Source organism: Mangifera indica, chromosome 4, assembly GCF_011075055.1.
Source record: "Mangifera indica cultivar Alphonso chromosome 4, CATAS_Mindica_2.1, whole genome shotgun sequence".
Classification (NCBI taxonomy): Eukaryota; Viridiplantae; Streptophyta; class Magnoliopsida; order Sapindales; family Anacardiaceae; genus Mangifera; species Mangifera indica.
Genome location: NC_058140.1, coordinates 20,438,947 through 20,466,428, shown reverse-complemented (window position 1 = coordinate 20,466,428; position 27,482 = coordinate 20,438,947). Strand labels below are relative to the sequence as shown.

Genomic DNA, 27,482 nt, shown 5'->3' with positions numbered 1-27,482 from the left:
GCTTTTTTCCTTGGATAACAAGAAGTCAACAAAGTATTACTTTTACATAAATAACCCTTCTGGATAGACTCTGCCGCTTAAGTATTCTTCCAAAATCCAGAACATGTGGCTTTACCTGTCTATGTCTTTGTATGAAGGCTTCGTCGCAAAGGAATTAAAACCGTGTACAAAATGTCTTCCTTTATAAATTGTTCAGCTTTTAACTCCAAATCTATCAGAAAAACAACACTCGCAGAATCCCCAAATCTCTGTGCCATCCCAATTTCATCATGACAGGAACACATGAAGAAACACAATCCCATCAACCCCAACTGTCTTCAACTGTCACAGAGGCAACACAGTCTCAGCAGGAATCTCCAGCTCCACCTTCTGAAGAGGAAGCCAAAAAATGGGGCACCCACATAATGGGAGCCCCGGCCGACCCTACAGCTCACCCTGACAATCAAAAAGCCGCCTCCTGGAACGCTTCAGATCACCAGCAAATCTACCAACAGCCTTACATAGTTTACTCCCCCATTGACAAGCCAACTAACAACCCTTTAGAATCTGTGATTCACATGTTTAATTCCTGGAGCAGGAAAGCTGAGACTATAGCTCGCAACATCTGGCACAACCGTAAGTTTCATATCTTAACTAGTCAAGAATATAGAATCTATTCATACATGATCGATTCACCAAGTTACTATTTCTTTGCATAAATATGCAGTCAAAACTGGGCATTCTGTATCTGAAGCTGCATGGGGGAAGGTGAATTTGACGGTCAAAGCGATGACAGAGGGAGGGTTTGAGTCTCTTTTTAAGCAGATATTTGCAACTAATCCAAACGAGAAGTTGAAGAAGACATTTGCTTGTTACCTTTCCACAACAACTGGCCCTGTTGCTGGAACCCTCTATTTATCAACTGCTCGGGTGGCTTTTTGCAGTGATCGTCCCTTATCTTTCACTGCTCCATCGAGACAGGAGGCTTGGAGCTACTACAAGGTAATTACAAGCTACTAAATCTACCTCAATTTTCGCAAATTTCAGTAGCCTTTCAGTTGTCAACATAACATGTTTTTGAAACAGGTTATGATACCTTTGGCCAGTATTAGCAGTGTCAACCCAGTGAACATGAGTGCAAATGCATCAGAGAAGTATATTCAGATTGTCACCATTGATGGGCACGAATTTTGGTTCATGGGATTTGTTAATTTTGAGAAAGCATCGCTTCAGCTCTTGGAAAGTGTGACAGAATACAGAGCAACTGGGATTGCAGGATAACAACCAGTAATTGGTTAGGCTCTTTTGTTCGTCCTCCTTCATCCTTCTTGAATCTCTGATTCCCTGTAGTTGATTTCTACCACGTAAAAAGAAGAGTGCATCAGTTAGGTTGTAATTTTTACATGTTTCCAATTTCATTTTCATGTGTATTTGTTTTGTTTGTTTCCAATCGACATGTTAAAAAAAAATGGACCGAGTTTTCTTGTATATATGTTTTAATAAACTCTTACAACTATATTGCATGATCTTTGACAGCCTGAAAATCTTGTGAATTCAAGTGAGAGATCCTAGAAATACAATTTCAAATTTCTTGAGCTTTCATTTTGTCTATATGTTCTATCATCAGTCTTGCAATCTTGCTTCAGCCCGCCTAAGCTGGGATTTTAAATTTTCCAATGAATTAAAAGTTAATTTGAGTCTATTCGAGTCTAAACAAAGATTAGTTTGAGTTTAATTTCTTCGAATTCATATACAACAATGTTGAAAGAGGGGAAAAAAAAGAATCGCAAGTGAAACAAGCTCTGGTGCGATAATGTCAATAAAATGCCTATCTTCAAGTTCAATTTATTTGAACAAAGTATTAAACTAAAATCTGAGTTAAATTGGTTTAAATTCACCTTTAGTTTTCATAATTTCAAAACAATTATGAGTAGTAGAGTTTTTTTTCTGAAGATTCAAAAACTGGAATTTTAGAAATAGGTATTAAGATGATCGAAAATGGTTGGTTAAAATTTGAAAATTTAAACATAGAGTTAGGGGATTTAATTTTGATTTCACACTCTGGTAAACTGACTTAATTATATACACTAATGTCTTTTAATATGTTATAGTAAACTGAAAAACTATGATGACCGGACGTTGTATTAGTGTTTTCGAGATTTACTAGTTTGATTGTCAGATTCTGTCTCCAGGGAATGCCACCATTTGGCACTTCATCTAAGAAGGCAGAGAAGCCCCAGGCGGAAATGGAGAATTAAAAATGTGGGAAAAGGACTATGTCACACCCAAATTTTAGGTCAATCTCAAACCTACACCCACGGAAGATGAAAAACCTTTTTTCTCACCCATGACCAAACTGTTATCTAAATTTTTAGTTAGGGACATGGGTAAAATGGTTATTTTAATTATAAACCTTAAAACTTTAAAATCTCACAATTTCCCCCCTCCAAGTTTTAAAAACTAACACCTCAACATATCCTTAAAGTTTGAAAAGTTTAGATTTCACCCTTAGAGTTTGCTTCCTTCTCCGACCACCACTGACGGCTGACACATTCCACCAATCTCCTATCTCCTACTACAAAGGATCTGGACGACAAAGCATTGTCCAGATCTGAAAGAACAGACAAAAGACGACGCTTCGTCGTTGCCTCTGGACCACGAGATGAGCGACGAAGCATTGTCCTTCGTCGTTTGGGTGGAGCGACGAAGAGAGACCTCTTCGTCGCATCGTGTGACGAGGAGATAAAGATATCTTCAGCCCATCACCACTGTCGCACCAGGAGAAGGAGAAGGAGAAGGCAAGAGACGATGTCGAAAGATGAAGTTGAAGAATAGGGTGAAACTGCTATTTTTGAAAGTGATGGGGGGGTGGCTACGTTTTAAAAAATATAAAAACCCTAGATTGGGGGTGAAAATGTTACTTTTCAAAGTATAAAAACTTTAGATAAAAGTGAAATATTAATTTTTAAAACCTAAAGGGGGTGAACAGTAATAAACTTTATAACTTTTTAATATAAAAAGTAAAATAACTATTTTACCCTTCCTTTTAACAGAAAAAATTAACAGAAGTTTGCTTATGAATGGAAAAAAAAGTTTTTCATTTTTTGTGGGTGTAGATTTAAAAATGACCTAAAATTTTGGGTGGAACATAGTCCTTTTCCCTTAAAAATATTTAGACCCAGTCCATGAACCCAAAATAAATCGCCCTAGACCAACTTTTGTTCTTGGATTGGGTTACGGTTAAGGATACAAAAACCCAATTATTGGCAAATACTTCAATGGGTAGGGCACCAAGAAGTTGGTGAGACACCAATTGCAAAGGACTGGCTCTGGTAGCGAACCAGTGCCCTAATAATTTTTTAATAATATTATATGTTTAAATTTATATATAAATAATAAGGTGTTATTATATAATTAAATATTATTTTATATTTAATTTTTAATTATCTAATCTTATAATAAAACATCGTTACTTTTATATAAAATTATATATATAATTCTACTTATAATTTTTGTTTTGTGTTTTCGTTTCCCAATAAGTATCCCCAAATGTAACCAGAAGATAATCATATAATATTTACAAAACAGTAGAAAGATGCAAAGTGGAATAAAAACCCAAGAAGAAGGATCATGAAAACAGACAAAAGATACATAGATTCCTTTAACATAACAGGTTCAGTAATAATGGATAAAATTTTGAACAAAGTATGCATCTTTTATTTCTTTTCTAACTGAGTAGTTACCTGAGTTGGATAATTCTTTGAGGACCAAACTAATCAAACCAAACATGAAAAAACCTTAGCTTAAGTTGAAAAATCTTGATATACTTTGAGTAAGTTTCAAATTCATCTACTAACCTTATTGTTCGGATATCCTAATTATCTCTTTAAGACAGAATTAATTATATCGAACATGTTAAACCCCAATAATTTCCTCTCAAACTATTCAGACGTGGGTTCTTATCTTCTACAGTTTCAAATGTAAGTATCAGTTTCTTTTGTTGCAAAGAGAACACAAAGAAGAGAGAGAGAGATATTTAAATTATTATTGTTTTTTGTTTCTTACTGATAAATCACTGAATACTCTATACATTAGCAGCCTCTCAATCTATCTCTATCTATATTATGGTTGAGCAAGCAACATCACTGCTTAGATTCCCTATTCTTCTGTAAAAGAAAACGTTCCTTTGTTTTATTTCCTCTACTGTCATCAGTCCAGCTATGAGCTACCCCTCAATGGACCAACTTCTTCTTTTTTGTACCATAATAAAGCACCTCTTTTCTCTCTCTCTTTCTCTGAAACTTTCGAATCTTTTATGACACAAGGCCTCGCCTGCTGCACTATCCATGTCACACCCTTTTGCCTGCAGAACATGCTTCTCATGCTTTCATTATCTATCTTACTCTAGAATTTAGAAACACCATATATTGTTGTTCTTTTCATATTCAATAACCATATATATGCATACAACAGTAGCCACTGCCTATATTTTTATCAGGTAAAGGCTTTGGTTAAAAATTTTACTTTATGGATCTGCCGACTGCTGCAGCCATTAGTCTGTTGTTATGAAATAGCGGGCGGATGTTAGAGTTGACTGCCCCATTTTACAATTCCCATCTTTTCTGCAACATGGCCAGTATCCTTTCCCTTTCGTATGGCCATTTATGCATTACGTGTGATTAGTCTAACTCATTCAATTATAACAATTAATCTACCATAATTAATTATTTGCTTAAATATGTCAAACAAACAAACGTGGAGGAGAGTTGGGGATTGTGAACAGAAAAGTCTCTGAAATAAGCAATAATTAATACTTTCTTTATGAACTGAAAATATCATGTTGAAAGCATATCAATGATTTATATACATCTTTAAATGTATGTTTGATAGGAAATTAATTTCCTTTAAACTAGAAATGCATTCAAATAGAGTCAGACCCAAGAAAACTCTGTTTAAGTTCAATTTGAATTCAAAATGAGAAATGCAAATTTAAACTCGAACCAATTATAATAGTAAATGGTAATATCAGAAAAGACGACTAAGTCATCAAAGAAAGAGAAGAATCAACTTTCCAAAAAATGCCATATGGGCTATCTTAACGTGATAACAATCTTTCCAATGAGCTGTGCAGTTGACCGTAAAAAGCTGAATGGAAAATGAACCCTTCTGTGTTGCTATTTAATTGGTTTATCTTATGTTCTTGACACTTTCTTCTGTTAGCTGTCAACTATATCAAAACCTTCTCATACGCCGGGAAATACGTATAATACAATCATATATTACAAAAAAAAGACAAATCTTATAATACGAGTTCCTAACATTAAATATGTAGCTTTGCGTAAAGAGTATAAATTTTAGAGACATGCGGTAATTGTGTGGTTTTTGCAACCTCAATTTTTCCCTAGAGCAATATTTTGAATATCCACTTTCAATGCATATTTACGTGTATTATTATATAATTAGATGTTATTTTATTCTTAATACAAAATTATCTAATTAAAAAATGATATACATTAATTGTGTACTCAAATTAAACATGCATAATTTTATTATTTTAATTATGGGTGGATTCAAATTTTTTTGAATAAGGGTTAGTTCGAGTTTGGTTTAAAATTTAAAATAATCAATATAAATTGGGTCAAATGGTAAATAGTGATGCCAAGAAGAATAGGAAGAATTGTTCAAGAATAAAAGCTTTGGTATGATGATGTTAATGAACCCTCAAATTTGAATCGAGATAGAGCCAAATATGGATTCGAGTGCAAACTAGCTTCAATTGAATCCACCATCATTGAACAATTCTGGATTGTGAGTCTTTTGAATAGAAAAATGGTAGTGTGTGTGTGTGTGTGTATATATATATATATATATATATATATATATATATATATATATATATATATATATATATATATATATATATATATATATATAGAGAGAGAGAGAGAGAGAGAGAGAGAGAGAGAGAGAGAGAGAGAGAGAGAGAGAGAGAGAGAGAGAGAGAGAGCTATGTGCACTTATAATAAGTATTAATTTGAGTACAAATAAATATGTGTTATTATGTAACTGAATATTATATTACTTTTTATTTAAAACCATTCAATTATATAATAAAACATGATCGTATACCCAAATTGTTACTGTATAAAATATTAATATTTTTTTGGATGAAACTCACTACAATATGGACAATCTTAATTTTTAATCCTCTCATATAAGCATGTATTATTATGTAATTAAATTTTATTTAAAATCATTTAATTACATAATAAGATATTATTGTATACCAAAATTGTTACTGTATATAATATTGATATTTCTCACAATAAAATATTATTGTGTATCAAAATTATTACTGTATAAAATATTGATATTTATCTAGATGAGACCCACTACGATATGGACAATCTTAATTTCTAATCATCCCACATGTTAATCAATTTTAGTCATAATTAATCTCCAAGACTTTTCTTTTTTAATTTCATTGATATCTCATAAAATGAGCCCACAGGGTTTAGGGTTTCATTGTAGGTCTATACTTTTTCCTTCAATTATTACTTCCATTGTCTCTTTCTTTAAGCTTTTCTTTCAACCTCGGTGGCTCTTAAAACGAATCAAAAGGTTACAGTCTCTAGGGGTTTGTGATTCTAGTTTCCCTTACATCTAAAGTTTAACTTTTCACTCTCATGTTCTCAAATGTGAAGCATAAATTATATATTTCTTCAGCCTTTTTTTGACAGAATAAATAATAATAGAACTTGACCCAAAATGAAAGAAGAATGTTGGTTCAATGGCTAAATCGAATAAAATTTTAGTAAGGAGATGCAGAGAATTAGTTCTTGAATGAAGATTTATTCTGTCTATCCATGGTCTTTGGTGGATCTAAAGTTCAGTTGTCCCAAATGAAATTTCCGATGGGTGAATTTGTCAACATCGATCAAGTTAACTTTTAAAGAGGAGCAAATTCTTCTGGGCAACCACAAGGGAATGTATGGTGTTTGAACTAACTAAAGTGCTTGAGAGTTGAAACATGCATAGCAGATTGGAAGTGGGTCACTATGCAAAGGACATAAACAGATTAAATGCATAAACAGATTGGAGGATAGGTTATACGGTTAAAACTCCTACTTTATCAAAATTCTATATCCAGATACTACATTCAAAGAGGCCATCAGCAATTAACAGATAAACAACTTACAAGCCTACAGATCAAGGCGAGAAACGGTAAAGTTTACCCTTCCAACCAGGTGATCCACAATCGTTCAATATACTTCTGGTTAATCCTAATCTTATCAGGAAGGGAGGTAATATTAAAATGTAAAAACAAGAGCATATATATTTATAAATATACAAAGGGAATAAGAAGAAGCAAAGAAATGGCAAACGTCTTCTTAATCATATTAATTGGATATTATTCTCTCCTATTTAGTGAGCTTGCCAAGGGAGTGTAATTGAAAAGAGACTAAATTGAAAAGAGGAGAAAGAAGGGTATGGAGAATAATGTATAACAGTAAACTAGTAACTCATATTTGTCTCAGCATTTCTTGATCTTCACACAGAAAATTCTTCCAGGCAGTAAAAAAGGAAAAAGTTTCTAATCAGAAACAAAAACCAGGGACAAAAAAATAAGAAAAGATAAATGAAAAGAGCCGAAAAAAAAAATTGATCTGGTTCAAAGAGATGCATTTTCGGATCGATCAAAGTGGAGTAGTCGACCATTGCATTTGGGGCACTCTTCAACTTGCTTTGGGACCATGAAATACATAAGACAACTCTTGCAACCAGCCACCACCAAAACGTTGTCTTTCTCTCCTCCTCGATTATGGTCTCTTGATGATGACGGAGATGACTCCGACGATGACTCTTCGCTGTCACAGGAGCTATCGTCTTCCTCCGAATAGTATTCTCCACTGTATTCCGCTGTTGTTCTTGGATCTTCTTTTGCTCTCATCCCGTTCCTCCAGTTTATGTAGTAAACTTCTCCTGTCTGCATTATTAAAATTGAAACAAATTAAAACCCTGGAAGCTGTCTCCTTTATTGAATGAAAAATTCCATATTCGATGGTCAAACATGGAAGCTTTTTTTCAGAGAAATTACCCAAAGAAAACAAAATCAGAAGGGAAAAAAGCTTAGTCCCTTTTTAGGGTTTGGTTTTAAAACCAGTCTCGATCTAATAATCTGAGATTATGCTGGAGAAAAAGAGACCGAACAGAATAGTAATAAATACAAGACAATGAACAAAAGCCATTAAAGAATAAAACTATTCCACTTTCAGAAAGTAAAACAGAAACCACAAGATCTGCCCTGGTTTCTCATTAATTGCATTCGTAACAGTAAAAGGAAAGTGACTGAATACAAAAGTGATGAGAAGAGATGACAAGAGAAGAAAAAAAGAACTGGTTTTACCTTTAAATCAAGACATTGTTCCCAGTGGTAAGGAAGGGAAAGATGTGAGTTAAGCTCTAAAGTTGAATCAGAATTTTGAAGATTGTTTTCATCTGATCTTGATGAGCTTCCTATTCCTTCTTCGCTTGAGCCTTCATGAACGCTGCTGCTTCTTCTTTGGTGGTTATTCAGTGAACAATTCTGAAGAGACCTCTCTAAAGATTCAGTGATCGTCGCCATGTTTGGTGCTCTCATATTTTCTCACTTTATCCCCGCAAAAATCCCAGAAACAAAACAATACAAAAGAGAAAAATTGAAGCAGAAAACTGATACAAAGAGAGATAGAATCCAGTGAAGGGCGAGATTTTGTAGGGAAAGAAGTTGAGAAAATGAAGAAGTGGTCTAGAGTCTTTTGAAGGAAAAACACAAGTTTCACGCTTTTTAACTGCGCGTGGGTTTTCTGTACAGAACCTTGAGTGGCCCCAAACTGTCGACACCAAGGTTACCATTGCAATTTGTCTAAGTTCTAGGTTTTTCCCTGTCACATGCTATTTGTTTCCTATTAATTCAAATTTTAGGTGAGACATTCTCAACTTTAATTGAAAGTAAATTAAAATCGTACAGAAAACCTTTCAATTCTAACATAATTTAAATAATATTTAAATTAACCTAAAATTAATTTAAATTATATAAAGTGTTGAGTCATATTAATATATAAATATAAAATAATAAATTTGACAGTAAAATAATATATTTTGACACAAAACAATATTGATATATATAACTTAATTGATTACTTATTTTGTTGTATGCTTGTAAAATCTTAAACAAAAAAATTATTGTTCAATTCACTAAAACACATAAATAATAAAATTATATAAAAAATAATGTTATGTGTATTTATTTTTTATATACAAATACATATATATATATATATATATATATAATATGTCATCATATAATTAAATATTATTTTATTATTAACTCAAAATTATCTAATTATTTGGTGATATATATCAAATATGTACTTATTTATATATATAAAATAAATATACATAATTTTATTATTATATAAATATATCAACAAGAAGATACACACTAATTAAATATTATATAATATAATATAAAATATAATAAAGTGAAAATATAACAAATATTTAAAAGTTAATTTTAAAGGAATTACATAGTCCAACAGGTTATAATCACACCCAAAAAACAAATAAATTAGATTTGATTTATTTAGTTTTCTTTTTTATATTAATCTATATGAGTAATATTATATATATTTATTTTAAATATATATTTATATATATCATTATATAATTAAATATTATTTTATTTTAATTTAAAATTATTTAACTATAAAATAAAATATATCAAACATATATTTATATATATATATATTTTAACACAAACAAGATTTAGGTAAAAACCTTTAACACAAACAATATTTTATTATTATTTGGATTATCGAATCTGGTCGAAAATTATCACTTCTAAATTTGTCCCTCATCGGAGTATTGCTTTGGAACACACGCGCTGCAGAGTCGCGGGGTTGGAAGAGAGTTGCCGAATTGTGTTGAATAGTTTAGCGAGACATGGGCCTGGGAACAGGTAAAAAATATGCTTTTACCAAAAAAAAAATGCCGGAAAAGTTTGTGAAATTCTTGATTGGCGAGATTGAAAATGTCTCACTCCCTTTCAACACGCGCAGTTTTATAGATCTGATTCTTCATCATCATCATCATCTTCTTCTTCTTCTTCTTCATGCAATTCAGCATCACCATCAAAAACGACGATAACTGCATCTACCAGAGAGGCTCAGACGTGCATATTTTTTTAACTTAAGAAGTCGGTCTATCCATGGAAGGAAAGTCAAAGTGGCATAAACGAATCCCACTTAATGAAAGCTTCACATATAGCTACAAATATTGAACCTTTGACGTCTGAAAGAGAAGTTTTTTAGTATCAGATTTTATATATGTAAACAATTTAAAACTGGGGATTTTATTTATTGATTACATAGAGTGTATTTGACAGGAAATTAAATAAAGGTCCAAAGATAGGTGTTGAAGATGGAAAACCAGACAAGAAGAAACAGAGGAGCATGTAAATAATAGTGGACAGGCGGAATGTATTGGGTGAGAGGCCTGTGAAGAAAGGGTTCTTTTACATTAAGGGTGAAGTAACAGTACTGGGGTAATACATATACAGCCATTAGATTCGGAAATCACGAGATGTGGGGGCTTTAGTTGGCCCGAAATGAAGAGAATTTTGGCAGAGGTGGAATCTTATTCTGAAGTATTATTCTCAGTTCTGACAGCTTTCTCTTTTATCTGTCTATCTCTTTCTCTGCACTAATATTCCTTGCTTCTGGTCTGACTTTCCCAGCGAGGCGTTTGTTTGTGTTTATTCATTATTTTCAGAAAACAAACTACTTTTTTTTTTCATTTTGAATGTTCAAGTGACCATACATCCAATACAACATGTTAAGGGCGAGTTTCCCAATTCATTCCCTGAAGGTCGTCGGCATTATGAGATTGGGACTTTGTTTTAGCGCACGAAGGGAACATTTCTTAGTGGCTTTGGGCTGGGCATCCATTCCCCCACTGCTTAATCATATTCCTTTCAATTAATTAAAATATTACTACTGGTTGCATTTGTTGACTTGACACCAACTATAAAAAGTATACTAATATTGACAAGATTCACCCAAAAACATTTTATGGTTATGCTAAGATTTTAAACATGCTCCGGAGGTAGTTTGATATTTAATTTATAAATTTATGTTTATAGTTATGTTATTAAGTATATTTAGAAAATAATAACGATAAAGCTTTTTAAAATTTCTAAATCTTTGTATAATCTCGAATTTATAAGAGGATAGAGTAATTATATTTTAATAGAATGTCCTTCTTATTACTTTTAGATGCGGAGATATCTTGTTTGCAATCAACTTGCGCCATTTGACCGTGATTACATAGTTTATTGCTATTAGAAGAGTAATTGTCTCTTGAATATTGAATTCTTTTCATATTTTAATCGTGGATGATATAAAAAATGTGTTATCATAGAAATCATATGTATATGAATTATTATTGTGTATTAATTGAGCGATGTTCAATACACATGATCATTAGTACTTAGTATAAGTTTATATAGTATAACTCTTTATTTTATTAAAAAAAAAAACACTCAATTAAAACTTTTATAGTTATCAAAATATCTAAATAAATCCCATAAACATATTTATCGAAGATTTTACAATTACTAATCTCATACTTTATTAGTCTTTATTATTATTATTATTTTTTAAGATTTAAATCACAAAGAATTATTTATATATATATATTATATTATGTTGTCTTATTTAGTAATTTTCAAATAGTATTAAATTAGAATCACAAAATATATATTAATCTAAAAAGATAAAATTTGAGGGTCTAGTACTATCACTCTAACAAAGTTTAACTCTGTAATGCCTAAATAACCATTGGGCTGGGCTTCATCAATTCATGCATGACTTAATATTCTTGGATGTCAAAACCCAAAACATTACAAAAAGGTTTCTAGTGTGGGGCAGTGGGAGTCTGCCAGATATCGAAGGGCCTAAGGCCTAGTTTGAAATGTATATACAACGGGGGTGGATCTCAGCCCTTTACTGGCTTGGTGTTCAGCTTAAACGATTCGGTAGAGCCAACACAAATTGATGGAATCACTAAAAGCCAACAAGATATTTATCTCCTCTAGCGATTTCTCATCTTCTGACCATTTCTCTTCAACTTCTATTATTCTTTCTTCTTATTCTCTAATGACTTAGTTGGTGAACTCATTATCTTTATTCAAGGGTAGCTCAAATTCATCTCTAATATACAGTCAATGTTTTAAAATTTGAATCGGATATTGACTTAATCAATGTCCGATCTAGACATTCATTGTTTTGATTAATTTGACAATTTAATTTGATTGGTGATATTGTATGACATCAATAAATATACGATATATTAATATTTAATTTTTCAATAATTGTTCAACTTTATGATTGACTATCCAACCTCTCAACATTATGTTTTCGATGTACTATTCAACTTTCAAGAGGCAACATGGTTGTTGTTTTCTTATTGTTAGTCCACAAGCAACTCTCCCTCTATACACTACCCTTAGTCATATCATTAAAACACCGTGTTTGGCTTTGTAAGATTATGCTACCCATCACCGCTACCCTTTACTCAATTAGATATGCTGTCGCCACATGTTTCTCCATCAATCTGTCATTATATCTACTCCATTTCATCGTATCACCACCAAACTTATTGTGTTTCTTCACCAGCTTGTTGTCTTTGTGATTGTGCCACCAACCCTTTGCCTAGATCTGTAATGTTTCTACACTAGCTATTACACTTACCCTTGCAACCATGTGTGATTGTATTTTTACCATATCTTCATCACTTGCACATACAACAATTTATAATTCTATTAAGCTTCACTTAATGATAAATGATTGAATTATAATCCAATTATAGTTTATCTGATTTAATTATAAATCAATCTAAGCTAATAATATATATAATTTCAAAATTAACCCGAGTTAAGTTAACCATAGAATCTTAATTAAACCGGTTGAACCGGCCCATTTGGTCAAAGTTTTAAAACGTTATATACAATTTGGAATAGTCTTCAACTATTCAATAAAAATTCCCGATTGTCTGCACTTTGATTGGTCTGGGTCTTGCCAATATATGGAACCTTAATAATTCTAGAAGGTCTCTAGTCATTTGGACCGCGTGACCTTGTGGAATAATCTGCGCAAATTTCTATTAAATAGAACCGAGTTAAGTTGACTCTCCCGTCCAAGTCATCTTTCTCTATTAATAGCTCGCGGAGTTCTGAGACGACCTAGGGTTTGAGAAATGAAGAAAATCGACGAACCAGTCATGGGGGTCCCTTACTACGTCGGCGAAAATCCGTATCAAGCCGGCTTGATCCCGCCTAACGCTGTCTTCGGCAATCCCAAGGGAATTCCGATTCAACAAACGATATATCGGGACACCCCTGCTCCTTTTAACTGTAATTTTTGTGGTAACACTGGAGTTACCAGTGTCAGGTAATTTAATTCATTCTCTGTTTTTTTTTCTAGATTTTGTTTTTTAATTTGATTAATGAAAATATAAGAACAGGACCACAGAGTTGTCTAATTATATTTTAACCACAGAGTTCTTTGATGCTCCATCCTCGATATAATCTATAAAGAGCGAAAACAGACCTATTTAGCTGTCATTTTTGAATTACACTGAATACCAAAATGTTTAATGGCTTTTCTTCAATTGGTTCTATGAATTATAAGTCTCGTTGAGCACAGTAAAATTTTGACGCGGCGTAATGAAATTTCACACTTAATTGAATGGTGGGTTTGATTTTACAGTAAAATCAAAGCTTTCTAAGTTTCCAGCTTAGTGTTTTAAAGCTACACTTGAACTTTTTGTATGGAATCCCCCCCTTCTCTGATACCAAAATCAGTTATGAGAGAAAATTTTCAAGAATTTAAAGCAAGCAAATAGAATCCAAGTAGATAGAAGACTGGTTTAAAAATCCGACTTGAGACACACGTTCATATTAGAATAGTGCGTCTAAAAATGTTATAATAAATTCAATTCACTTTTGTCAGATGTAAAGTAAAAAGAGTCACCATAGAATGTGATCACAAAATATACACAGTATTCATAGTTTGCCAAATTGAAGCATTTACATGTTATCTAACATTGAATATTCTTGTTAATTGTTGATTTATATACAGTTTTGACTTTCTGTGTTGACACCCCATTTTTGTAGCACGTATATTTACATTGTAGTGATTCATTAGTTGGTAGATTGTGGCACCAAAGCTGAATGCGTTTAGTTGTTTGAAAGAGGCAACTTGCTATTCTATTTAGTATTTTGGGAATTCTTCTTAACTTTGGATTATTAATTTGGAAGAAGTGCCAATTACAAGTCAAAATGTTTCAATATCTCAATTTTAAGCTAGTAGGCATTGATTCTGCTGTCTTTTCTTTCCCCTGACTGCTTAATTTATGTGTAACTCAGATCAAAGCCAAGTCTGGCATCTGTTGTTGGATGCATGGTGCCGATGATGCTTGGATTTTGCTTTCTTTTGCCTTCAATGGATTGTCTCTGGCATAAATATCACTATTGCCCGGTTTGCCATGAAAAGGCAAGTGAACCTTTTCCATATATATATATATATATATATATATATCTTTTATTTTTGATGTGCCTTCAATTAAGACATTTGGTTATGTGCACTGGCCTTTGTTCAGGTTGCTGATTTTGAGAAATCAGATCCATGTGCGGTGATGGATCCTCCACACTGGAAACAGCAGAGCTTTGGGTTGCCTGCATGAGATATTGTGATTGGTCTAGTATTTGTATTGTGTCTTCTTTTTCACTTGCTGGCATGTGATCTTATTGTCTTATGAGGAACTCTTTTGGCTATATCTTGTCTTTACACAAGGCTGTAAACAATGTTGTTAATGCGTAATAATTTTTTATATGGTGTATGAACAACATTTTCTCTCAATATATGATATGGTTTGTGAATTACTTGTGAAATAATTTTCCCATGTCGCAGTATGGCCGAATAAGTTAGATATTAGACCTGTTTTTTTTATGTTCATCAATAAATAACAGTTGGGGCTGTCTACAAGGTGTCTCTGCTTAAACATGGATATCCAGTCAGCCTGGCTTAGCCTGATTTCCCTCTTAAGATGTCTTTCTCAACTGGCTAATATGATTATTATTGGATTCAATAGCAGTAGAGTCCTCAATACTAGTTGTATGGTTTTCTTGAACTTGAAACTTGCATGCTTGGTAACTAGTTATCGAAAGATAACTAGTTATCTGAAGATCAGGCAGGGAAACTGAAACATATTCTGCGCATTTAAGCTGTATGATTGAATGTCTTAAATAAAATCAGCTAGAAAAACGTAAACCCTGAAACTGACTTTTATAGATTTTATGTTTGAGTAGATAATAGGTGGTGCAAAAGAGAACGTTTCTAGGAGATCAAGGCGTTAGCCGGTGTTCTGATTTTCTGTTCAGGATCATGGATACTTCAAGAATTCTAATATAGGTTTGGCTCTTTTGTTCAATGTTGTAAATGGTTGGGTTCAAATTGAATTAAGTCTGAATGATAAGTAGCCTGAGTTTGACTTAAATCTAGAATAACAACTCTAAACAATAATATTACAGAAAAAGAATTATGAGCGAGATAATGTGTCGTACTTAGGGCTGGATTCGAGCCGAGCCGAGCTTGGCTCACAGCCAGCTTGGGCTCGGCTCGGTTTTTTTATGGCCGGCTCGAGTTCGGCTTGGCTTGTTTATGGCTCGGCTTGGTTCGTTTTTCATATCAAAACGGCATCGTTTTGTATATATAGATGAATCAAAACGACATCGTTTTGTATAAAAAATTAAAAAAAAATTACCGAGCCAACCCGAGCCAGCTCGAGCTTGATCGAGCCGAGCAGAGCCCGGCTCATCGGGCTCGAACCAAGCCGAGCTCGAGCTGGCTCGGCTCGGCTCGAATCCAGCCCTAGTCGTACTCAAACTTGTTTGAGCCTAATACCAAAAACTGTCTGAGCTGGCTGGGCTCTATTCCATCCCTAGGCATAGTTGTCTTGTATTCTATATATGAATCGTATTAGGGGTGTGTATAATCCAGTTTAGTACGATTTAAGAGATTTTTCAAACTAAATTGAAAAAAATTGTTTTAAAATGTTTTAAACCAAACCAAACCCAACTAAAAAAATTTGGTTTGATTTGGATTACAATTTGAATCATATTTATCAATATTCTATAATACATGATATGTATCGTATCCTACTATATAATACGATATAGATGAAAAATGATACGTATAACAAAGTGTATTGAATTAATATGATATGATAAACGTATATATGATACAATATGTATCCTACAATACAATACATATTACTTCTATGAAATGATACACTTTTAAAAAAAAAAAATGATAAGTCATTAGGGGTGTATATGAAAATTTTTGAAATACTAAAGGTGTTTATGATATTTTTCAAAATGATGACGTCTCAATTATAATATTTTATTATTTTAATTTTTAAAATGTATATCTTACAATATGATACACGATATGATAAATTAAGTTTTTGATATACGACATAATACACAATTCAACTATTATAGTTTGAATATTTTAAAATCATTTACATATATATTGTTTAATAAAATTAACTAAATTATAGTTTTCTAAAACATAATATACACATATAAAATAGATATAAAATATCTATATACCATATATATGTACAGAAAATGATAAAATAAATATTAAAAAACAAAGTGTACACCTAATTACTTATTGAAATATTTTGTCAAATATAGTTTTATATATATATTATAAAAATACAATTTGATTCGGTTTGAAAATCGTTCAAATCATAATCTGAACTGAAAAAATTGTTTAAAAAATTTTAACCTGTATCAAACTATTTTATAAACTAAACTATAATTTTTAAATAACTTAATTCAAATTTATAATTTGAATTGAATTATACACACCTTTGAATCGGGTTAAAATTATAAATTTAATAGTTTCTTGTTTTGGAGCGGAGAATTCTATGTAGTACTGCGTGGAGTGTGCAAATTGAGCTCACCTATAGGCTATAAGGCAGAACATAGGCAAAAAAAATAATTAATAGTATGCAATTGATAAAGGAGAAATCGGAACATGCACAAAATATAAATCTACTTGGTCAAGCAGCTGTCTTAATGCATTGTAAAAAGGTTGGATAGATATAGAAATGCATTACATGTACCTCTAAACTTGCGTCTTCTTAGAAGCTTATCCACTGAAAATCTGAGACAAGGATGAACAAGATCCAGCATTTGAAAGAAGAGCAGGTTCAGCATGAGAGATGAGAGCCTGTCTCGTTAGCCAAGGACGCTTGCCTGTCACCCACTTCAGGATTCATCCAGCCTAAACCTTCTGCGTTTCATAATATTACATACAGTGGTTGACATTAGTGTTCGTCCTGGTGAGGCTGCAGGCAAGTCATCCTTGGCTACAACACAAAGGCTCTTTATCTTCATGCAGTACCTCTCTTCCTTCCTCCAAATTTCGACCGAGAAAACAATCAAATATCTTGATGATTTGATGCAAAAATGCAATGTTTTCAACCCTCTATTTATAGATTGTTCAATATCAGATTCACGTATCCATCAATTTGCATGATGATATTCATATCAAATAGACTCTTGTCGTGTTCGGAATTTTCGTGCCCATAAAGTAGGCCGTCCATGTTCACTGATGGATCTATACGAAGATCGAATTTCAAACTCCATAAAGTACTACTCGGAATCTATCTATCAATTTTCTATTAAAAGTGGGACTTGCGTTTCGATCTGCCATTGCTCAATCAAACTTTTATTTGACCTTTTTCTATTTTCAATGGCTTGTAAATATAATAGTTTATACCCTCTTGTGTTTGATTTTATGCCCAACTTTCAATTCCTCTTGTACGAGAGAATATTTATTAAATGGGATTCATATATATATATATATATATATATATATATATACACACACGATCACTTTTTATATTAAAGTTAAATTTAAACTAAGTTAAATTTTGAATCAAATTTATAAAATTTAATTTAAATTAATTAAATTAGTGTAATTTTATTGCTAGACAATTTAACATAGAGTTCGTTAAGACAATAGGGCCAATTGACTCAAATTTAATATAAAAATATATATTTTAACCACTTAAAATTTTAAAATAAAATTAAAACTTTTTATAATTTTTATATTTATCAATTAATTTTTTATATTTAAAGATAAAAAATAAGATTTTCAGAATATAAATGTAATATTTGAAATTTTCAATGATTTATTAATAATTTACTCAAACTAAAGAGTAAGCTCAAGATTATTTATGTTAAGAGTTATAATTTTTAAATAGTTTCTTCAACTGAAGGAACATTTCAAAAGATCTATTTTTATATAAGATTACGTAACTCTTCAGATTTTTTTTTGGGCATATCTCCACCCAATAATGTCAAAAGTAAGAATGAGTCAAATTGGGATTAAGCCAGGCGTGTTGATGATGACCAGCATAATTAGGAATTTAATGTTATTCCATCTCAACATCAAACAAGAAGGCCACATGAGGCAAAGACAGACACTTCACACTCGTCTGAAAATCGCAAATCAACCAACGAGCACCTCTCCATCAGTTGTGGGCTTTGGTGGGCGGTGGTGGAGACCATCGACATTATACCAAGTTTCTCCAATAATAAAGAGATAAAGAACAAAACTGACAAGTCACTGTTTTTGTTCCTTTCTCTCAACAGGCTCCATAGAACAACCGCATCATCAAGTTAATATATCTATGTTAGGTGTCGAAATATCTCTCGTTACAGGTTTCACATAAGCTTTCATTAATTTTCAAAATCAGATTCACACACTTGTAAAATATTCCGAACATATTATTTTCTGAAGCTAATCTTAAGAGAATTATCATCCAAAAACTAGCTGACGAGTTCAAAGTCCTATAAACCCGCTCACGATTGAAAACTCAAAACTAAGACATACATAAATCATATTTTTGAAACACAAGCATAAAATCACAGTTGAATTTGATTTAAGCAAAAAGTGAACAAGATTCAATCCGAAAATAGTTTGAAATGTAATATAAATACATAATTTAAGATATTTTGGAATTTTAAAGAAAATATTTCAAATTTTGTAGGGTTTCCTTTTGAATTTTTAAAAATATTTTTAAACATAATATTATCATCTAATTATCAAAGTCAATAATGGTTAGATTTAACTTAATCACAATGAGGCAAGTCGCTCGGGAGAGCGCAACCAAGAGACCAAAGGGGTGGACCAGGATCAGGACAAAGCTCAAGACACCGCGATGGGGGTATCGCAAAACAGGCGTGGGAGGGAGTCTGTCACGGGCTAATTTTTGTGGGCGGGACATAGCATGCCATTGTGTGAACACAGGTCCAGAATGCAGTGTGAACGCGGGTCCAGACAAGCAACAGCACAAGGGGTGCGCACGCACAAGCAACAGACAGGCCAGTGGGAGAGCTAGGCCTAGTCCTGGACAAACGGGCAGAAGGCTTGCAACAGAGTGTTGGGGCGTCCGACCCAACCATCCAACAGTCAATGAGGGGTTCAGGCCAGGGAGACAGCCAACCCAATAATAAAATTACGTTTGTTTTGCAACTCAATAATCAAAATTTCAAAACTTCAAAATACATTAGAAGCTAACTTGCATCAAATTATTTTTAAGATCTAGAGATATATAATGAACTAGAGTAGAAAAAATAATCTTTAACAGTGAGTTATATTAAATTTATGAACCATTTAGTAAGAAAAATAATTTGCTTTAAAAAAAAACTTTTTGAAATATATAAAAACCCAAACTAAAACTTGACTTAATCAATAGCTCGATTTAAAAATTTTTCGGTTGAACCGATAAATTGTTTATATAAACTTTATTCAAAACAATTTTTTCCTAAAACTGAATCAAGTTTTGGGATATAATTGGATTAGAATCATACATATTTACTTATGTTTAGTAATAAATGAAATTGAATAAGATTATTTATTTATATTAAAAATAATCAAAATTTCTTAATACTACTTCAGTATTTATATTTTAATTAAAAATACTTATTACCATTTTGAACACCTTAATTTTATTAATAATTATTTTGAAATATTCATATCAATAATTAGAATATTTATATAGTACTTAATTATAAAAAGAACTTGAATAGGAGATATGTTTATTATTATTTCAAGAATAAAAAAATTGTGACTTAATTTTTTTTTAATCTTCTTATGAACCATTTATCTTTGTTAATCCAAGGGAATCAACAAAAATAATAGTTGATAAGGCTTTTCAAACTCATAATTTTCCGATGGAATAGCTTTGATGACATCCTATTAACATATTAGGTGGCCTTTCAATATTGATTGTCCAAATTAATGATAAGCCCACACCTTTACACCGTCCAGAACGATGACCGGATGTCGTCTTCCAACGTACAATCAAATCATTCTATATATACTGCCGAAACGAACCTTGTGATCATCTTCTTACATAGAAATGACGTCATGGATGACGATGTGGATGTGTAAAATGTGCTAAAAGGAAAAGCCTAGGTAGCCGCAATGCAACTCATCTCCCAATGCCTTCCACGTGATTTTACCCTTCCTTATTTTTTGGGATTTGACTTATTGACTCCTCCCACCCACCACCCCCTCCCCCGCCCCTGTTCACTTTGAATCATTCTTCCTCCCCTACCCTTTCTCATTAGTCAATATTGGCTTTTCAAGCTCTCAAATGATACATTGAATGATAAAAGAACAAATTTTTCATATAAAAAATATAATTTTTAAATATTTTATAATATATTAAAATTAAATTTTTTATTTTTTAATTTAATAATTATGAGATTAATAATTAAATCTAAAGTTTAATATATTTAATATGATTAGTTTGTCTCTAAAAAATAATCCAATTTAAATAAAATTGTTTTGTTAAAAAAAAATATATATATATATATTAAATTATTGATATGATTTCTCTAATTTTAAAATAAAAAAAAAAAAACCTTCATTTTGTTTTTGTTTTATTACAAATTTTTAAAATCAAAATACCTTTTTTTCTCAAAATTAATAACAAATATTATTAAAATGATAGATATTTTAATATTATTAAAATATTAACTGAATTAAGCACACCCATAATCTATGGTTGGCGCCTACAGATGTCGTTCAAGTCACGAGAGACAATCCGAAGAAGTGGATTACTAATTGAGGAATGGCTCGAATTTTAAAATCAACTTCAATCTTAACCAACGTACTTACCCTTACTAATCACAGTAACAAAACCTATCCTTGTCTTCGCACGTGCAATCTTTTCATGTGCCCTACTGCCACCTCATCACAATAAGTTTAGATTTAAGATATTTTTCAAAAATGGGGCCCCTCTCTAACCCACCCTTCTTTCTCATCTCTACCCCAAAACAAAAACAGAATCACTAAAATCTGAATCATGTTTTCACTTCTTATCAGACTCTAAATTTTCACTTTCAAATTTTTTTTTCCTTTTTTCTTCTTCACGATGGTGAATCCCAGAGCCGGCACCACTAAGGAAACCGTACCTTGTGATTTCTGCACTGAGCGGACTGCAGTTCTGTACTGTAGAGCTGACTCTGCGAAGCTCTGTTTGTTCTGCGACCAACACGTCCACTCTGCGAACCTTCTCTCGAAGAAACATCTCCGGTCGCAGATCTGTGACAACTGCAGTAACGAACCGGTTTCGATCCGCTGCACGACGGACAATTTGGTTCTATGCCAAGAGTGTGATTGGGATGGCCACGGGACTTGCTCTGTGTCCGCTTCACACGATCGTGTCCCGGTTGAAGGCTTCTCTGGCTGTCCCTCAGCTCTGGAGCTCGCGTCAATGTGGGGATTCGGTCTTGAAGATAAAAAAATGAATGAATCTTCACCGTTGGTTAACGACTGGAGCGGGTTTCAAGATATGATGAGTCCGGTTGAGTCTTCGTGGATGTATAACAACAAACCGGGAGTGAGTGTTCAGGATTTGATGGTGCCGAATGAGAGTGCTATGTTTTATAATGGAGAGGTTATGATAAGTATGACGAAAAGGCAGAGTCCGAGTTGTGGGAAACTTAAACAAGTGATACATAAACAACTGGTTGAGTTGTTAAAGAGTGATTTGATGGGAAATGAAGTTGGTGATGTGAATGTCAACCAGGATGATGATAATGTTAAAAACAGTAATTTTAGTGGTGATGGAGATGCAGAGAATTTGGTTCCAATGAATAATCGAATGACGGAGGCTCAAGTTGATAGTTGTGTTCAAGAATCGTTGCGGCAACAAACGCCTTTTACGTCTTTACTTATGATGCAGGAACAGATTGACACCAAAGAGAGTGACCGTGTTGTTAACAGAAACATGTTGTGGGGTGGTAATTCTGGTGGCCAGGGATCTCAGGTGTTGTTTTTGAAACCCTAAAAAACTTATTGGATTATGGCATTTGTTCGTTCAATTATTTGTTTTTGATTGCCTTCAAGCTTTGATAGAGTCTTAAGCAAGTCTGCTATGTATGCAGAACGTGTTTTCAATTGTTTCAAACTGAAATTAACAAATTTTATTCTTATACCCATATTCGTTTTGTTTCATGATGCATTGATTTTGACTAAATCCTGTAAAACTATCAGTTTCACATCATTCAAGTATTAACTTGAGTCTTAATCTACTATGGATTTTAATGGTGGGGTGAGAGATAATGTGATTTGGATTTAGAATATAAACTGAGGGGCCTGCTATTATCATACCTTCATGATTGTTTGTCGTTTGTTCTTTAGAAGGCATTTTAAAATGAAAGCAATAAGGTAACACCTTTCTAATTTGAATGTTTGATTGGCATGGGTCCTCAAATTTTCTTCTCAGAAATTGCATTTGCTGAGGTATACTGTACTTTTTTCCCCCCGTCAACTTGCCGGAATTTTTAATTTGTTCACTTTTATGTGTGATTCAAAATCAATAAAACTATGTGCATAAACAATGTCATGTCATCATATAATTGGGTGTAGTTTTATTTTTAATTTAAAACTACTCAATCACATATGAAACATCATTGTTTGTGCACATAAAAGCTACTCATTAAAAATAACAGTTGTTGATTTAATAGAAATATACTTTAATGCTCATTTTCTACTCCGTTGCAGATATGGGATTTTCATTCAGGACGTTTGAGGGCCACTGAGGAATCTAGCCAGCTAGAAGTTGCATACGGTGGAAGCGAGGCAGTATTTATGATAAAGAACTTTGGTGAACTTATGAATGAAACTTCCTTGGCTAGTACAGAAATGTTTGCAAATATGTTCCAATTGAATTGCCCCATAGGGCATGAAGACATGGCTTCTTTTAATGTAAGTATTGACTGAATTTCAGTTTGCTTGTAATTGTTCCTTCATTAGATTTCCAGTTGTATATAACCAAGAGGTTAGGGATTCAAATCTCTTGGATACTCTAGCTTTTAAACTCGATGAACTCACAAGTGAAACAAAAATGTGTGATACTGTGCAACAATTAGTTAGTGAAAGGTCTGCAATTTCTTAACTGTAAAGCTAGTACCCCAGTAGTCTCCTTTACAAAATATGGAATTTTTAATTGTAATAGCATATCTGCTTCAAAATAACATTCAAAAACTACCTTAGCACTTTTCTGTGTTTGTTAACACTCCATACTTTGAAATCTTCAAGAAGTAGAAAATGGTTGGTCAAACTTCCTTTTTTAAATGAGCGAGATAGAAATTTGTATAGGATGATAAAACTTATTTATGCCCACTATAACTGTTGATGGACAATTGTTTCCTACATATTCAAGTATTTGACATGAATTTAATAGCAAATATGAAGTGGTACTTTTGTGGGTAAAAGCTTTTAAATATGGAGCTGATCAAACTTGATAATTTGTTTTTTCAAATAATTAACACTGTCTTGTGAGTAATGTTGGCAGCGAACAATTCTTTTCTAATATTAGGGCACTATGTACTAATGTTTTGTATAATAAAATCCAGAATAACTCATACAACCCAACAGCCAGCCAGGGGCCTGCAACATCTGAGAGCAACAACCTACCAATAGCAAAGCCATCATCAGGTTCAGCTTTTGGTAAGCCCAAGGACTCTAGTAGCTCCAAAGAAATCAAGTTCATGGAACAGTCTTTTCTTTTGAGACATGATAAAGTGGCAACAGCTGCGTCAACCAAAGCTGATCTGGAGCTGCTGGCACAAAATAGAGGCAATGCAATGCAACGTTACAAGGAGAAGAAGAAAACACGGAGGTAGGTTCTTAACTTGTCATTATTCAAGATCTTGCTGTAGATGTATCCAGATAATTTCATTTCTGAGTTTTCAATCTAATTCATGAATAGATATGAGAAGCACATACGGTATGAATCAAGGAAGGCAAGAGCTGATACTAGGAAGAGAGTGAAAGGTCGATTTGTGAAGGCTAGTGAAGCTCCTGATGGTTGAATCCTCTGCGGGGATAGACTGCTCCTTGCTTGCTCTATTGTATATATTTCTTACGTTCTTCCCACGGTTTAAGGCATAATTCTGCTGTCGTTATTTTGCATTGTCATCTCTCTATGTGTTGTAACACATCCGTATGTGTGAGTATAGCAAAAGTGTTTTGCTTAAAACAATGTACCAGAGTTGGCAAATGCTGGGGACAATGGAAGACTGGTAATAGGTTGGTAGTTGTCGATGCTTTCATAGTGTAGGAAAATAACTTGTATCTGGCAGATTCCCAGGCTTATGTATGTTCTGCTACAAGCCAACTATGTGAGAATGTAGAAACCTGAAAAAGCCATTGGAGAACAGAAAAATGATGCTGCTTTTGCCCCTGCCCCTTGGTACAAATATTGAACAAGGGTTCTTTAGGTGAAGGTACTAGTTTTTTACTATTTCTTTTAAAAGCTTCTGGCAAGTGCTATGGATTTGTGTTACTGGTTCCAGGCATCGTTCGACCCTGATGGCAGGGTTACAAGGCTGTGTTTATTCCACTATTACTTCATTCATTTAAGATTAGAGTTTCCAGGGACTCAATTTACACAATTTTCTAGGTGGAAAATTGGGAATACAATTTTCATATAGAAGGGATCTTGGCGTTACTGAGAGTCGAGGGACCTCTATAATAAGCTTGGAAATTGACCCTCCACGAAAATCAACTCTCGGGTCATGTTTCAGCATCTATTGGGAAGTTGAAATTTATATGGTTTCTTCTCCATAAATTCATTGTGTGTATAAAGCCTAAATTTGTTGCCAAATTTGTAAATAAGCTTCGTATTCAAAATTTTTCTTACAATTTTTGTCAACATTTTCAAGATTTTGGAAATTGGGAACATGGAAAATAAGTCAAAAGACAACTTGTAACAAGATGCTATTGCGAATACTATTTATTGGTTACACCATCTATTAGACTTAACTATAAAAAAAAAAAAAATTGGTTTCTTTTCTCATCAAAATTAAAAATAAAATAAAAAATGAATGGCTTAAATACTTTTTGAGATCCTTCTACAACTTTTATTGTATATTGCATCACCCTCCAATTGAGATCTTGATTCCATATTTAATGTCAAGAATTTAAAATAAAAGAAGTTACATGATTTCATTATAAAGCAATTTAAAAAAACTTTAGCAATAAATGCTGAGTTAAAGAATCAGATTCCGTATCTAGAAACTCAACCAAATAAGGTAAATATTTACTTGCAAAAATATAAAGGAGTCTTTCTCCTCTTAAAGTATTTAAACCCTCTTCTGTTCAACTTCTCTACTAAGAATTGTTTTCTTGCCATGGCATCTCAATTTCTGGTACATTGTCTGTTTGTATTTGCCGTTGCAATTTCGACTGTAAAATGCAACCATGAATGTAAGGAGTTTATTTTATTTTTCACAAACTGGAGTTTTTTGAACAATTCAATTCAGTCATGTTGCCTGTAAACTGTGGAAATTATACCATTATTATTCTGTGTATTTGTTTGCCAAACAGCGGACGCTCTTTCTGCTTTGAGGAAATCCTTGGTTGACCCAAACGGGAAACTTGAAAGCTGGGATGCAACCCTTGTTGATCCTTGCACCTGGATTCACGTTACTTGCAATCAAGATAACAAAGTTACAAGGCTGTACGTATATATTAATTCTAACTTAACTTAGTCTATTTACAGATTCAAGGGTTTAGTATTGGCTGTTTGAATTCTATCTTGAAACTGGAATTTCAATTTGCTTCTTGAAGGGATCTTGGCAATTTTGGACTCGGGGGATCTCTTGTCCCTGAACTTGGATCTTTGGGAGATCTTGAATATCTGTAAGTTTTTGTTTTTGTTTTTTTGGTTCTTAGTGAACTCAATGAATTTATGCTCGTGATAAATAGATTATGGAGACAAGTACACTCATAAGAGTTAATACATTCCTGTCAGGGAGATGTATCAGAACAACATCACTGGATCGATTCCAACCGAGCTCGGAAATTTATCAAACTTGATCAGCTTGGACCTCTACGAAAATGAACTCTCTGGTTCAATTCCAGATTCGCTTGGAATGTTGAAAGCTTTACGATTTATGTAAGCATTTGTGTGTGCATAGATATATCTTATATATATTCTTTATCCTTGAAGATGCATCAGTACATGTATTCAATTCATGTTTTGTTTCTTAAACAGGAGATTGAACAATAACCAGTTAACAGGCAAACTACCAGAGAGTGTCAAAACCCTTACAAAGGGAAATTTGAAGATCCTGTGAGTTTCTCATTCATTGTTTTGTTTCATGTTTAGTCTCTTTTTGTATTTTTTTTTCTGATCCTATGACTTGTGGCTTCTTTTGAAGGATTATATTGATGATTTTTGTTTAATGATTTATCAGGGATGTTTCAAATAATCATTTGTCCGGATGACTAAACAGCTGCATCCAAGTATCACTATGTGATAGAATTAGTAAGGAAGACAAACCTGAGAGTGTTTGAAATAATAGCTGTATTACTTCAAAATCATAAAATTTTACTTATATGAATAATTATATATTTCTGCTAGTAGGCTTCTTATATCTCCTTTATCGGTAGAACAGCTCCTCTCCTAACTTTGACTTCTTTTTTTTTTTAAAATAAAATAACAAACTTTAATTATTAAAAAAAATACATAAATACTATTCATATATGAAATACTTTATCAACATGACTTGAAATGGAAAAAAAAAAACACAATCAACTTGAATATAAAATCTTTTGGAGCGGGTATTATAGACAAGATGGAGTTTTGTAAAACTCGTGTATAAATTCTTTTACTAGAGGCAAAATTGTTATTTCCTTGGTTGAGATATTTTTTGACCTAATTATATAAACCTAGGTTTATTGGATGAGAACGAATTCTTCTTTTTTATTAGGGTTTTGATCTCTTTCTCTATTTAGTTGTTTTAGTGAGAAATATTATTGTATATCTTAGTGTTATTTGTGTTATATAGTTTAATTGCG

The 27,482-nt window shown here is 32.7% G+C and overlaps 5 protein-coding genes across 5 annotated transcripts; 4 read left to right on the top strand and 1 right to left on the bottom strand.

Moving 5' to 3' along the window:
- Nucleotides 1-138: 138 nt before the first annotated feature.
- LOC123214171 (GEM-like protein 5) lies at nt 139-1,581 on the top strand. Its single transcript, XM_044633927.1, has 3 exons — nt 139-615; nt 707-981; nt 1,066-1,581. Exons 1-3 carry the CDS (start codon nt 270-272, stop codon nt 1,258-1,260), a joined length of 816 nt encoding a protein of 271 aa, XP_044489862.1. The 5' UTR covers nt 139-269; the 3' UTR covers nt 1,261-1,581.
- Nucleotides 1,582-7,482: 5,901 nt separating this feature from the next.
- On the bottom strand, nt 7,483-8,787 carry LOC123214172. Its single transcript, XM_044633928.1, has 2 exons — nt 8,387-8,787; nt 7,483-7,966 (listed from the first exon to the last, which is right to left on the bottom strand). Exons 1-2 carry the CDS (start codon nt 8,618-8,620, stop codon nt 7,652-7,654), a joined length of 549 nt encoding a protein of 182 aa, XP_044489863.1. The 5' UTR covers nt 8,621-8,787; the 3' UTR covers nt 7,483-7,651.
- A 4,363-nt stretch (nt 8,788-13,150) lies between these two features.
- On the top strand, nt 13,151-14,959 carry LOC123212930 (GSH-induced LITAF domain protein). The gene is made up of 3 exons (XM_044632175.1): nt 13,151-13,469; nt 14,447-14,573; nt 14,680-14,959. The coding sequence occupies exons 1-3, from the start codon at nt 13,276-13,278 to the stop codon at nt 14,761-14,763; spliced, it is 405 nt and encodes a 134-aa protein (XP_044488110.1). The 5' UTR covers nt 13,151-13,275; the 3' UTR covers nt 14,764-14,959.
- Nucleotides 14,960-21,438: 6,479 nt separating this feature from the next.
- On the top strand, nt 21,439-25,322 carry LOC123214485 (zinc finger protein CONSTANS-LIKE 15-like). The gene is made up of 4 exons (XM_044634275.1): nt 21,439-22,440; nt 23,178-23,381; nt 24,032-24,297; nt 24,388-25,322. Exons 1-4 carry the CDS (start codon nt 21,544-21,546, stop codon nt 24,488-24,490), a joined length of 1,470 nt encoding a protein of 489 aa, XP_044490210.1. The 5' UTR covers nt 21,439-21,543; the 3' UTR covers nt 24,491-25,322.
- A 428-nt stretch (nt 25,323-25,750) lies between these two features.
- On the top strand, nt 25,751-27,044 carry LOC123215065 (leucine-rich repeat protein 1-like). Its single transcript, XM_044635119.1, has 6 exons — nt 25,751-25,886; nt 26,007-26,139; nt 26,250-26,321; nt 26,434-26,577; nt 26,677-26,754; nt 26,879-27,044. The coding sequence occupies exons 1-6, from the start codon at nt 25,811-25,813 to the stop codon at nt 26,907-26,909; spliced, it is 534 nt and encodes a 177-aa protein (XP_044491054.1). The 5' UTR covers nt 25,751-25,810; the 3' UTR covers nt 26,910-27,044.
- The last annotated feature ends 438 nt before the right edge of the window (nt 27,045-27,482 follow it).